We start from the raw sequence: 15,072 nt of genomic DNA, 5'->3' as shown, positions 1-15,072 counted from the left end.
TGTAACTGCTGGTGCTGGTGCCGTTGGTCGAGAACTCTACTGTGGAGCCCCACTCAACAACCTAGGACACTCTCTCTTGAAGTGACCAAATTCTCCGCACTCGAAACAACCCCTCCTCTAATGGAACTACTGCTCCTGATAACCCGAGGAATAACCTGCAGAAGCCTGTGCGGACGAGGCATGATGAGAACTCTGCGCTAGTAGTGCACTGAATGAAGACTGGCCTGAGTGAGCACTGTAAGAACCATGGCCAGTTGATGCACCACGATGAGCTAGACGACCCGTCTGAGCGTGTCTGTAAGAACGACCCCTACCACGGTGTAACTGACCACCTGAAGGAACACCGCTGTAATCACCCGGACCACGAGGCCTCTTAGACTCTCTCTCTCTCTCCACATTCCTGGTTATGAACCATCTCTATTTGCCGAGCAATGTCCACTACCTCATCAAAAGTAGCACCACACACTCTCTCCCTAGTCATAAGTAACCGCAACTGATATGTGAGGCCATCAATGAACCTCCTAATCCTCTACCTATAAGAGGGAACCAACCAGACTGCGTGATGATCCAACTCATAAAATCTCATCTCGTACCGCGTCACGGACATATCACCCTGGCGAAGCTACTCAAACTGTCTGCGTAGCTCTTCTCTGCAGGACTGAGGTACGAACTTCTCCAAAAAGATGAAGAACTGATGCCAAGTAAGGGGTGCTGAGCCAACATGCCTACGTCTCTCGTAAGTCTCCCACCATCTGAGTGTAGACCCAGAAAACTGAAAAGTAGTGAATGAGACCCCACTGGTCTCCAGAATACCCGTTGTCTGAAGCATCCGTTGACACCTATCCAGAAAATCCTAAGCATCCTCTGACTCAGTACTGCTAAATGGTGGAGGTCGAAGCCTCTCAAATTGCTCAACTCTCCTCTGCTCATCATTTGCCATAACAGGAACTACCGGGGCCTGAGCAGCTGCAACCGGCTGGGCTGGTAGTGCCCCCGGTATCTGTAGTCCTTGTACTACCTGGTCTGGAGTACGGGTAACAGGGGTATGAGTACCTCCCCCGGCCTGAGAAGTGGCAGGTGCGGCTTGAGCCGAAACCACCTGAGCAAGACCAGTGCAGGATGCCAATATCTGGGCCAAAGTCTCTTGAATGCCTGCAATCTCAATGGGCACAGTTGGTGCCTGAGTTGATCCTGTCGGCTCAACTATATCTAGAATCTGCTTCTGAGCTGGAACAACTGGTGGTACTACAGGTGCTATTCCAACTGTGGTACGAGCTACACCTCGACCTATACCTCGGCCCCGGCCTCTACCACGGCCCCGGCCTCTCGCGGCCCTAACTGGTGGCACTGGTGGCTAACCGTCCGATCCGGTAGTACGTGTCCTCACCATCTGTGAGAGAATAAAATAGCAAAAATTTAGTTTCCAGAATCAACAAATTCGCACGACAAAATACAAGAAAGTGAAATTTTCCTAAGGGTTCTACATCCTCTCGAAGATAAGTACAGACGTCTCTGTACCGATCCGCAAGGCTCTACTAAACCTGCTCATGACTCGTGAGACCTATGTAACCTAGGCTCTAATACCAACTTGTCACGACCCAAAATCCCAACCTGTCGTGATGGCGCCTATCTCGATAATAGGCAAGCCGATAATCTCAATTAACCAAAACTTCTCTTTAAGGTTGAAAATATAATATTTAAATACAATACAAACACTCCCCAAAACCTGGTGTCACCGAGTACATGAGCATCTAATATGAATACAAGTCTGGAAAATATAGTCTATAATAGTCTGAGACCACATACAGTAAACAAAGAGATAGAGAAGGAGAGATAAGGTCTGCGGAACACGGCAGCTACCTCAAAATCTCCTGAAAATCAACCGCGCGAAAGGATCAACACCCGCTATGTCCAGGAACACCCGGATCTGCACACGAAGTGCAGAGTGTAGTATGAGTACAACCAACTCAGCAAGTAACAATAATAAATAAGGAACTGAAGATAGTAACGAGCTACATAGTTATGGTTCATTTTCAATAATTCCAGCAAAGAATAGACATGCTATCAAATCTGACAGTTTAATGTCAAATCAATTTTTATACAGTTCCTGTTCATGTAATCCGTATATCAAAATCTTTCAGAGATTTCACAACAATGACAGATAGAAACTAAGTACAACAACAAATGAAAATCAAGTACAACCTCTTAGGACAACAATCACTCACTAGGCTCCCAGCCCTCATCACTCACTGGGCTCCCAGCCCTCATCACTCACTCTCAATGGGTACCCGCGCTCACTGGGGGTGTGCAGACTCCGGAGGGGCTCCTACAACCCAAGCGCTATAATCTGCACGGACAACTCGCGTGCCATAATATAAATATCTGGATCCGCACGGTCAACTCACGTGATGCACGGTCAGCTCACGTGATGCACGGCCAACTCACGTGTTATAGTATAATATAAGGATCCGCACGTCCAACTCACGTGCTGCACGGCCAACTCACGTGCTATAGTATAATATAAGGATCTGCACGGCCAACTCACGTGCTGCACGGACAACTCACGTGCTATGATATCAATATCTTATAATCAGACCCTCGGCCTCTCTCAGTCATAAATCTCTCCAGTCTCTCGGGCTCTCATTAATCATGAACTCAGCCCAAACAACAATGATATGATGTATCAATAATAATAACAAAGACTGAGATAAAATGTGCAAGTAAAAACTGAGACTGGGTACATATAGCATTTAGCAGGCAATTCAACAAGTACGCGACCTCTTTGGGTCCCAACAGTACTATCACATAGCCTAAGCATGATTTCTAACATAATTTACAGTCAAATTTTATCAACACATAGAGAGCATATAGCTAACAACAAATTATTCAACTTTACAGTTTTTCGGGACGGACCAAGTCACAATCCCCTCGGTGCACGCCCACACGCCCGTCACCTAGCATGTGCGTCACCTCCAAAATAATCACATGATACCAAAATCCGGGGTTTTATACCCTCAGGACCAGATTTAAAACTGCTATGCCTTTGCCTCGCAAATCGGCCTCCGAATGCCTCGAATCTAGTAAAAAATAATTCGTTTCAGTCAATAAAATTTATTGAAATTAATTTCATAAGAAAATACTAATTTTTCATAAAAATTCGAAATTTAGCTCAAAAATCGCTCGTGGGGCCTATGAATCGGTACCCGACAAAAGTTATAAAATCCGAAAGCCGATTCAACCACGAGTTTACCCATATCAATTTTACCAAAATCCGACCTCAACTCAACCCTCAAATCTACAAATCTTATTTCCAAATTTCTAAGTTCCAATCTCCGATTTACACCTCAAAATGAGGTAATCTAGTCGGATTATTCGATAATAATTCAATATTATGGAGTAGAAATGATCACAAGGAACTTACCTAAAGTTTTTCTTGAAAATATATCAAAAATCGCCTCTCCTCAAGCTCCAATTTGTCAAAAATGGCGAATAGGACGAAGTCCCTATTTTATAATTCTTCCCAGACAACCTCGGTTCTGCCTCGATCTTGGCCTTCGATCGAGGTCCTCGATCCTGGGACTCGATCCTGACCCTCGATCCTAGGCCTCGATCGTGGCTTCGATCCTGATCCTCGATCATGGCCCTCGACCCTGGCCTTCGATCATGTCTTCGACCCTGCCTTCGACTGTGACCCTCGACCCTAGGCTCGATCATGGCTTCGATCGTGGTCCTCGACCCTGGGCTCGATCATGGCTTCGATCATGGCCCTTGACCCTGGGCTCGATCTAGGCTCACATCTGGGATCGATTTCTGGACTCGATTCTGAGAGATTTCTAGGCTCGAATCTGGCAGAAAAAATTTTCAACATAAGGAAATTGCAGCAGCTGTTGTAGTTCAATTTTTGATCTGTTAACCATCTGAAACTTACCTGAGGCCCTCGGGACCTCAACCAAATATACCAACGAGTCCTAAAACATCATACGAACTTAGTCGAATCCTCAAATCACCTCAAACAACGCTAAAACCATGAATTACGCCCAAATTCAAGCCTATTGAACTTTGAAATTTCTAATTTTTACAAATAACGCTGAAACCTATCAAATCACGTCCGATTGACCTCAAATTTTGCATACAAGTCATAAATGACATAACATACCTATTAAAATTTTCAGAATCGGATTTCGACCCCGATATAAAAAAGTCAACCCCTCGGTCAAACTTCCTAAAAATTTAACTTTCGGCATTTCAAGTCTAATTTCTCTCCGGACCTCCAAAAAAATTTTCGGACACGCTCCCAAGTCCAAAGTCACCATACGGAGCTATTGGAATTATCAGAATTTGAATCTGAGGTCGTTTACACATAGGTCCATATCCGGTCCACTTTTCTAACTTAATTTTTTTTAATTATGAGACTAAGTGTCTCATTTCACTCCGAATTTCTTCCGGACCCTAACCAACTAACCTGATAAGTCATAAATCAATAACAAGGCATAAATTGAGCAGTAAATGGAGAAATGAGGTTATAATATTCAAAATGACCGGTCGGGTCGTTACAACTACTACCAAAAATTGTAGTAACATCTGCCTTACACATACTTAAATGAGAGAAATATTTCTTCTCTTTGAATATTGTATGTGTCGTACATGAATCAATTAAGCAAATATTTTTACAATTAAACTTTGATCCAAGTTTGCTTTGAGAGATATCCATATTTGTTTCCCATGGGTTGACATACAAAAAACAAGTATATGAATAAATATTAGTATTTTTAGAGAAAAGAAAAAAAAAAAAAGTTAAACCAATGATTCAATAGTGACTTTTTAATGCAATTTTGAGTAAATTCTAATTATGATACAAATAATTACGTAGCAAAAATAATACAATTATAAGTACATTACACATATGACTAATATAACTACAACAAAATTATTTACATGTATAAGTTATTTATATTTTCTTACACATTGCATGAAAAATAATTGATCTGTGTAAAAAAAGAACATACTTAGCTGCTTCTCTTTTCTTTATTCCTAATATTTTATCCATGTACATGAAAAAATTGAGGTCCCGATGTACTAGATTTTTTTTTTAAAAAGGAAGATGGGAATTGAGGGTCAAGTAACAAAAGTTGTTCCAGGGTGCTTGTAAACTTTTTTTTAAAGAGAATTAAAGTAACAGAAAGGAAAATCAAAAGTGTTAAAAGATCACTTAGACTAGGTACTAATTAATTAGATATTACCCCTCATTTGTAAGATTTGTTAAACATTGAATCTTTAAAAAAAATAATTTCTTCGGAAATACATATATTTTTAAGAACTACATAAGCAGTATTATTAAGCGCAATAAAAATTACATAATGTTTATTCATTAGCTCTACGAATAGGCAAAAATAAAAATCTAACTACTCAATCATCTTTAACCACGAATCCATCACCGATCAAGTGGTTTATTTTTCCATCAGGGTGCTCAAAGAAATTTGCCACATCCAATTGGGTGATGTCAAATTCATTGTCATAGACAAAATTAGCTTCAGGGCCTTTATTCTTTAGAGATGCTTGATAAAGCTTGACCAAATATTTTGGTATGCGACGAATATTTGCCCAATGCCCTTTTCCACCGCAACGATAGCATTTAGTTTCTGAACCCTTTGCCTTTGGCTTCTCATCTTTCCCTTTCCACTTTTGGAAGTTATTTTTCTTTGGAGAATGATTAACACTTGAAAATTTTCTTCCTTAACCACGGCCACGACCAGGGTCACGACCTTTTCCACGCATAGCATAATGGGAATACACCTCATCCACTTTAGGCAATGGTGTAGACCTAGTGGATCGATTTTCGTGATTTCTCATAAGCAAGTTGTTGTTTCGTTCAGCCACTAGGAGAAGAGAAATCAACTTAGAGTACTTCTTGAAACCTTTCTCTCGGTACTGCTGTTGCAAGACCATATTGGAGGCATAAAACATTGTGAACATTTTTTCAAGCATATCATAGTCACTGATACTATCTCCACATAGTTTTAATTTAGAAGTAATTCTGAACATCGCAGAATTATATTCAGAAACAGACTTAAAGTCTTGGAGCCTTAGATGAGCCCAATTATATCGTGCTTGTGGAAGAGTGACCAATTTTATGTTGTCATATCTTTCCTTTAAGCCATTCCACAAAACAAGTAGATCTTTGACTGTGAGATATTCTATTTTCAACCTTCATCAAGGTGATGGCACAAGAAAATCGAGACCTTAGCACAGTCTTGGGTAGATGCTTTATTTATATCTTTAATGGTGTCTCCAAGACCCATTGTATCTAAATAGATTTCAGCATCCAACACCCATGTCATATAGTTCTAGCCCGAAATTTCAAGCGCAACAGACTTTTTTTTTATAATATCAGTCATAATTAAAAGAGGAGAAAAATTATACATTAGCCTTCTCAAAGAGCTTCTTGAGACGGTAGAGTCTCGTGCTGATAACGTGTTATGAAATATAGCTCAAAGTAATAATATAGAACTAGAAAAAATAAGCTAAGAGATATAGAGAGAAAGAGATGAGAGATTATAATTTCTTCTTCAATTGTGTGTTCTTTATATCTATTACAATGCCAAGATATAGGCATGAAAAATGAAGAAATATGTCATTGAATATGTCATTAAGCATTTGAGAGGAAGATCATGGAGGAAGATAGACATCCACCATAATTTCTTAAAACAGTAACGTTAAACTTCTCTGTTCACCCATAATGACTTGATTTTATAGTCACAATAATACTTACGACATGTCTAATATCACAGTTTTAAAAGTTTTTCTTTCTTAAATTTTATGTCCAAACAAACACAATGAGACGGAGTGAATAATTGATTTCCTCCCAATGCACGTGACTTACATAAATGCTAGTAACTCTAGGAAATAATCTCTTATGACGAGTTATAATTCTAGACGAAAGTGAACCTCACAAAGATTTCTTGTGCTTTATTTTACCAATCATGTGAACATAATCATATAACTAGAAGAACTTTTGCAAATGCACCATAAAATCGATCTGTTTCATTTACTATATTGCACTCTCAATTGTTTGCATTGTTCTATATTTTAGGGAAAGTTTCCAAAGGCTAGATTTTATTTATATAAGGAAATAAGTGAAAAGAGGAAGGAGAACACCTAGGCTTGTGGTGCAGAGGTTGTGATCTTCCCGAGGTTTTGGTACCTCTAATAGAAAACCTAATGGTAAAGAGTGCTTTTTTCTTGTCTCAGTGGATTATCTGATCTGAATCTAAATTAGTCGACCATGTTGGCTTCGATACTGGATGGTTATACTATAAGGAAGAAGAAAAGAGGAAAAAAGAAAAGCCAAGATAAAAAAAATTGATCGTTTTCTATAATAATAAAATAATTATTTACTAGTCATATAGTGATAATGGTGTAGCGTAGGACTCCAGGAATTTTGGAAGCTAAACATGCTCAAAAGATGCCGGTCCCTGGAATGCCAGCGACAAAGTCAAACTTAGACTGGCCTGCTTAAAGCTAGCTTTCTAACTCTGATTGATAAATAGAACTAGATCTCGACCTGACTTTCTCACACTAACAGGAAATGCAGAGGGCTCCCCTGCAGAAATACAAACATGGACCTGCCATAGTCACGAGTCTGTTTATAGTCGTGACTGCTGTCATAGTCAACAAGGTTGAAACTTCCAGGAAAAAACTTCGAATTGGGAGGGCGATCCTCCCTTACGCTGAATCCGGAGTAGTTGGCTTCGGATACCACATGGTTATACTAAACAGAAGAAAAGAGGAAGGGAGAACAAAGCTTCCAGTCATTCTCATTGGTTCATCTTACTTTGCATTGTCTCTGTTCTTCTGATTGGTGCATTTCAAGATGTGCAATGAATAAAATAGGAAGCTTTAGCCAGCAATCTATTCAACAATCACTAACCTTCTCTTTTGCTGCTTGTTAACTTCCTCAATTAGCCCATATGATGTATAATACTTTTACATGGATCTGAAGTTCTACATTGCTGCAAACACGATGCTGCATTTTCAACAAAACTGTAAAACTACATAAAGACTGAATTCTAGTAACCAGCATTTCCATGTCTATAACAAAGAACATTCTATGCTTCCACTATTCTATCAACTGGAATTTGAAGCTTTCATATTGCCCCTCATGAGATGCTTTAGATACTAAAGAGAGCTGCAATCTGTTGACGCCTTCTTTACTAATAAGCCGGTGTATGTTTCACAGGCTTCTGCATTAAACTTATGGCTTTACATGTAGTTCACTTCCAAAAATTCTACTCAGCTCTGCTGGTTTTGTAGATAGTATAGGCCAAAAAGAGAGGAATCGACATGCTATATATTGGGAAATGGATTAATGGGTTCATTGCATAAGCTTTGATCAGAGCTCTGCAGTTCTGCATCGTAAAAGAACAAAATTAGCAAGAAGTCGATTGTTGAATTAGTGAACAATTATGAGCAAGGTAAAGCAAGGAAAACTTAGAATTGAAACATCTCCTTGAAACACATTATCCTGCAATGCTCTAAAAGTATCGTTATCTATGTTCACTGGAAACAAATTGAAGCTATTGCCACTTAGTTGGAACAATCACGAGGTTGCGTATTCCACATAAACAAAAGTAAGAGGATATCTGACAGAAAGTCCTAAACTATGTGATGGTGGTGAGAGTTTTCGTTGAAAAAAACATTGGCAGAATGTAAAATTCTGGAAACAGGATATTTTAAACAACCTTTATCCTCTTCTGTTGATCATGTTTGTTTAACATAAAAATGAATAACTAAACAAGAAGAATACGAAGGATATTGACCATTCCTCTTATCTTTGTGAAAGTACTTTCCATAATTTGGAAAAGAACTGACTAGTTTATCTGAAGGATATAAGTGATTTCAAATGAGTTCCCAAAAGATGGTGCAGCCTTAACGGTGGGAACTTGGAAAGGAAACAACTCTCCAGTGTTTTAAGGAAAATAAACATTTTGAGTAAGAAAAAGGCACATTAAATCAGAATAAAGATGGACATCAAATTGAACAGTTGAAAACTTACCAAAAAATGCTTCCAACAAATTGCTGAAGAAATTAACAAAAGTATTTTCCTAATCCAGCGCCTATGGAGGAGTGTCAGCGTTTTATTTCTACCATTAGTAGATGCAGATACCTTATTCGTCACCAAATAATCATCTTCCTTTTTTGCAGAAACAGCTCGAAGATGATCTTGGAATATTGCTCTCTCAGCCACCAACGCCCCAATTACAATTACTGTAGGCAACACCACAAAGTAAAGATGGGGAAAAATGATCACCATTATATCTGGATATCCGTGAAAGTCTAGCTTTTCCCTCTCGTTCAATCTCAGCACCCAACCCCTGTAGGTCATGTATCCTCTTTCTCCTCCTTCGGTGAAAACTTGGCCAGAAAGCCAAGGACATAAAATGAGGTAAAACAAGTAAACAATCATTGAGAGCCAAGCTAGTGGAATATTATATAGCTCTGATAGAATCCACGCAACACAACTCACCACTCCTTTATTACTAATGAAATTCTTGTAAGTATACTGCTTCTTAGAAAATAAAAAGATAGCTTTTGGAACGAGAAGGACGGAAAGAGTTAACAAATAAAAGGACCATAATATGGGGTAATATAAAGCCTCCCACTGACAACCCATAACCATGAACTCTTTCCAATTCCATGAAAGCCTAGCACGAAGACCGTCAACAGAGAATGGCCTTAGTTCAGTCAAAGTTGATCTGCCTCTAATATCAACTGCTTCTATTTGCAACAAAAATCTATCGGGAGATGGATCTTCGAATGCTTTAAAGTTCCAGGGACATGTATAAAGGTCCGCCCTAGATGAAGCATCCCCACTTTTTTTCATAGGAGTCTCCAACACTATAACAAGACTTCCAGGACTTGAGTCGTAGATCCTAGCCACGACTGACACAATCGGCGAAGAAGAAAATACAAGAGCTCTAATACTGTTGAAGTATAAAGGATCCATCTTGCATTTGTGAAACGATCTCTCCAAAGTAAAGCGAGAGTCCAGAGGAAATGTTGGCAATATAATAACATTCTTAGCTCCCAATCTTAAGTCAACATCAACAAAAGACGTCCACCCTCTATCGATGGCCAATATGCGCATTGCTCTACTTTTTCTCCAGTCACCCATTTCCCACTCCCAGAACTCTTTAAATTCAGTTGCCCCATCTGAACAAGTTTTCGAATTACCCCGATGCGATCCATGTCCATTCAACTGGAAAAGATTGTGAGAGTAAAAGGGATGTTGATTTGACTCATGACGCCGCTTTAAATTCTTACCAAACTTTGTATGCAGATGCCCACATAAGTAAGCTGACAAGTTATGCGTCAGAAATGTATGCTTCAGGGTTCTTCCAGAACGTGATGCTGCAGAAAATGAAAGTGGGAAATGCCCATAAGCAATCTTGATAACAGATTTTGCGGGTTGAGAATCTAGTACCGAGAGCTCAGAGCTTAAATCATCTAATAGTTGATCAGTGGGATGACCAAATAGATTGGTTGGTCCCCGAAGACCTAAAGACATAGCGCTGTCAAATCCAACGAACAGAATATTGCGTTCACCAGTCTGGATCATAAGAGTAAATAGTCATCGTAAGAGGTTGAAGCAGACAGTATGAGATATTAAGTGAAAAAACTCAAATTACGGCATCATATAGTTTGTGAAGTTTGCAATCGATGCTTAGCTGACTGATCTATATGAAAGTTCAGTGATAATTCACCTTCATTCTGAAGGCTACGGGTGTCTTAATAACATAATAATAATTACACCGATAGTGGTTTTGTTTGGAAAGATTACATTAACAAGGAGAAAGTTCTAACACACGGAATCAAAAGATTATAAAAGAAGATTAGGTCAAACTTTATAATAGCATTCATGAATTTCTTTGATTGTTAAGATTTTCCTTTATATAATCTTGTGACAAGTACCAAAATAGAATTCATAAAATATTGAATACAGAGATATGTTTATCCCCTACATGGATTCTACACTCTTCCTCGTTGCCAATGTTAAAAAATTTCCCTCTACCTTGTTCCCTGTTCTGGAAAATTCCCAAGCCTCTTTTCTACTCCTTTGGTTTTCCTTTCCAATTAGTTTCACTTGAAAGGTTATTGTCAGCTTGAAAGGTTAAGAAAAAGAGTGTGTATCCAACAAAATAAGGTAACAGATACCTGAATAGTGACACTATTGACCAGTCCGCTTCTTTTTAGCTGCCCGTTAATGCTATATTTTGAGTAAAAATCAAATTTTCCCCCAAAGGCGGGTACACCGAAAGCATCATGATTTCCTCGGAGATCATAAAACATGTTCTTCTTCAGTCCACTCCTTTTAGTGACATCTTCAAGGACTTTCTGGTATTCTAGCCACTCCTCTTCATCTTGTTTCATTGTTAGTAAATCCTTGCTCTTTCCATCTAGTAACAGTTCAAATTATCAGTGGTATAAGAGCAATGAGCACTGAAACTCATAGTACTTTTACAAAAGCTTTACTGTAACATGATTAGCAACCGACAAGTCGGAAAGTACTTTAGGGTGGAAATGCTTTATATCTAACAAGCATCTGAACAATTTACAGGTCAGTTATATCACAAAGTAAGACACCAGAACATCAGAGATAAACCTTAAACAGCAGTTCAGAAACTCTAACCAGTGGTCAATGATCTCAATTATGACTTACAAATCAATCTGAACCAACTATAATTATCAAAACATAGCTTTTAATAGCAGAACTTGACCTTCAATTCTAGAACTACCTCGTGTAATATTTGACAGAGTACGGGACACAAAGGAGACAAAAAACAAAACTAAGCTACTTTTGCAACTACACTTTAATTTTGTATCAATCATATCTTAAATTGCAACATTTTGCAAACATTGCTGCCTTGTAAAACTGAGCATCATACTCGCACTATACCCTTCATTAATGTTATAGTGTGAAGCCCGACAACAACAAAAGAACCCCTGCAGTAACTTTTCAGTCAATTTTTCATACAGATAAAAATTCATCTTTTAATTGCGTAACTTGTTTTGACGCCCACTCCTACCCCCTTATCTCCCCCCCCCCCCCATAACCCATTCAACCCCCACCACCCTCAGTTTCCGACCCAACAGTATTAAGAAACAAAAAGAACAGATTTTTGGTTTATTTTTCCTTATTTTCCATGAAAATGCCTCCATAGCCTTTTTTATAATGACGGTGGTGTACGGAGTAGCTTGTGCACACATCGACTATTTTAGCGATCACCTCATACCTCCCACCAGCACAGATGCATCATAAATTCTTTTTCTACTTCACATTGATAAAAATTCAAATCTTTTCTTCCAGCAAATTGAGCAACTTGTTTTAACATCCACTACTACCCCCTTACACCCCCACCCCATAAAAAAAACCTACCTACCTCAACTTCCAACCCAACAGTTTCAAGAAACAAAAAGATCATTTTTTTTTTGGGTAAAGGACTATATTTTACAGAAAATCCATAAAACCCAATATCAAATCAACAGAATGTAAGAACGAAATTTTTAAACAGGGAGTAATATTAGTGAAAATTTAGGGGAAAGTAGAGTGTATACTAACCAGTAAGGTCACCAGTGATGAAGACCAAAGAAGGATTGATCATGGAAAGAGTGGGACCCACAATATTTGAGAAGTTAAGGGCCCTTTCAGGATGATGAACACTGAAATGAAGATCAGATAATTGAACCACCCATGCTACATCTTTTGGTCCTCCTTTTAATTCTATTACCTCTCTTTCTTTATTCAAAGATTCAACTGAACTTCTATGCAATGTGAACAAGAAAAAGAAGAAAATGAATGGATTCTGAATACCCATTTCACCTTACCTTTTTCTTTCTACTCCTCCTCCTCCTCCTCCTTGAAAGAGATCGAGGAGTGGAGAGAGCAACGGGTCGGGTCGGTTCCGGTTTCGTATAGCCCTTTTAAGCATGCGGTTTAAAATATATATATAGTTTATAATTTATTTAAATATTAGCCAATTTGCTCAAACTTTAGAACACGTTGTCTTGAAGTTTAAACCTTACACTTTGTCTTGAAGTTTAAACCTTAAAGTTTAAACTCATAACATCGTATCCTAAAGTTCAAAATTATGTCCAAAAATCCAAATCTTATGCCATGAATTTTAAATTAGCAATTCATAAATTTAGGATACTTGGTCCTAAATTTCAAATTAGCTGCTCAAATATTTAGGACACTACATCATGAATTTTAAATTAGCAGTTAAAAAATTCAAGATACTTAGTCCTGAAGTTTGGACAAATTAATTAATCATCAAATACATTATAAATTATACATATATTTTAAATAGCATGCTAAAACTGGCTATGGGTGCACTTCGCTTCTCTGGTATAGGCCCAAATGCAGGGCAAAGTAATTGGGCAAGATTGTTGGGAATCTTACGTAAATGTCCCAAATAAGTTCCAACTTACAAACATCTAGTCATTAATTATAAACTTACAAAAATTAGTCAAGCACATATAAAAATTGAAAACCCAAATAAGTAAGGTTCTTTCTCTCCAAGAATCACACGCAAAGATCTCCTTTCATATTTTTAAACTTGATCAGCAACATTAGATGCAAGACGGAAAGAAAATTTCATGGATGAAGTAGCAAACAAGGTGATAAAATACAAATATATATATATATATATATATATATATATATATATATATATATATATATATATATATATATATACAAAATTTAAAAAATCTAAGCACAAAAGGACTTTTTTCAATGGGTATGGTTGAAATTCATTGAAAACATATAGATGAGTCAATATACAAATTTTGAGGAAGATTGGAGGCGATTTGGTATCAAAATTCGTAGTTAAAATCAAGTCAAAAAATATTTTTGCGACACATGTATCAAACATGTATCACACATGTATCACACACACAAGTATATATGGATATACACGTGATACACATTTGATATAATTATGATACATATGTGATACACAAATGATGCATAGTGTGATACACATATAATTTTTTCATGTTTCATCATCTACTTCGAATTTTCAATTCAAACCACACCAAAACTTCGCCAAATCATCTCAAAACTAAGATTCAAACTCTTTAAGATGTATGCAATCTATTCTAGTAACACTTACTCAAAAGAAAGCAAAACATTGACCTTTTTGACTACAAATAGCTAATTGGCTAATATTAGTAATATTTTATCAATTGATCAATTTTTGTAATAAGCTACTTATAAATGGACATAGATGGTAGTTTTCCAAGATTGTTTGGATGGTGATATAAGGTAAAATAATTTTGGCTCAAATTTATTAAGGTTAAGTTGATGACCATCGTAAAACTAGTCAATGAATCCTTATTAATGTAATTATGCATAATTTAAATAATTTTTTATTTTCGTTATTTAGTTCTGCATAACTAATGTATCATTTAGTTTTTAGGTTTAAACTTTACGTTACTGATACTATCACATTTACGTATATAAAAATCTACTAGTCTTAGTGTACGCGCTTTGCGCGTGTACCTAACTCAATAAAAAATTATTTAAAATTTATCTTTGAGTTATAAAATAAAAATATAAGTTCTTAAAAATAATGAATATTGGTCTATATAACTAATAAAAATTGAAACCGCTCCACGAAAATACTCAATATTCAACTTAAAATGCATTTCAAAGAATGACCGAAGTTAGAATGTGAAGTGTTTATTTAATTTGGAAATATCATTATTTAAGTGAGATTAGTATTTAAATAATATTAATTAGCTAGATCATACCAAATTTTAGGTATTTAATTGCAATTATGTTTTTATTCGATAAGAATTCTTTTTCAAATATTAAAAAACCGATTAGGTGAAAAATCATTCATGCATGACATGTTCCAAAGAAAAGCAAATGAAATTCTTTGTAAATCTAAAAAATTTAAGAATCACTTTATATTATAAATAAAGTCTACAATTCAAATGCCCTTTTAGAAGCCATAATTATAGTTAAGAAACTCGCTTATATTCAGCTAAATTTAATACAATCTAGAGAAG

At 37.1% G+C, this 15,072-nt stretch overlaps 2 protein-coding genes across 2 annotated transcripts; both read right to left on the bottom strand.

Annotated features, from left to right (window-relative positions):
* Window positions 1-5,406: 5,406 nt before the first annotated feature.
* On the bottom strand, window positions 5,407-5,946 carry LOC138893119 (uncharacterized). The gene is made up of 2 exons (XM_070176889.1): window positions 5,794-5,946; window positions 5,407-5,679 (listed from the first exon to the last, which is right to left on the bottom strand). The coding sequence occupies exons 1-2, from the start codon at window positions 5,944-5,946 to the stop codon at window positions 5,407-5,409; spliced, it is 426 nt and encodes a 141-aa protein (XP_070032990.1).
* A 1,963-nt stretch (window positions 5,947-7,909) lies between these two features.
* Window positions 7,910-12,969, bottom strand: LOC104104563 (putative metallophosphoesterase At3g03305). The gene is made up of 4 exons (XM_009612689.3): window positions 12,617-12,969; window positions 11,212-11,453; window positions 9,053-10,606; window positions 7,910-8,405 (listed from the first exon to the last, which is right to left on the bottom strand). Exons 1-4 carry the CDS (start codon window positions 12,870-12,872, stop codon window positions 8,286-8,288), a joined length of 2,172 nt encoding a protein of 723 aa, XP_009610984.1. The 5' UTR covers window positions 12,873-12,969; the 3' UTR covers window positions 7,910-8,285.
* Window positions 12,970-15,072: the final 2,103 nt, after the last annotated feature.

The sequence above is a fragment of the Nicotiana tomentosiformis genome, chromosome 5 (genome assembly GCF_000390325.3).
Source record: "Nicotiana tomentosiformis chromosome 5, ASM39032v3, whole genome shotgun sequence".
NCBI classification, from domain to species: domain Eukaryota; kingdom Viridiplantae; phylum Streptophyta; class Magnoliopsida; order Solanales; family Solanaceae; genus Nicotiana; species Nicotiana tomentosiformis.
This window is presented reverse-complemented; position numbering and strand designations above follow the sequence as displayed.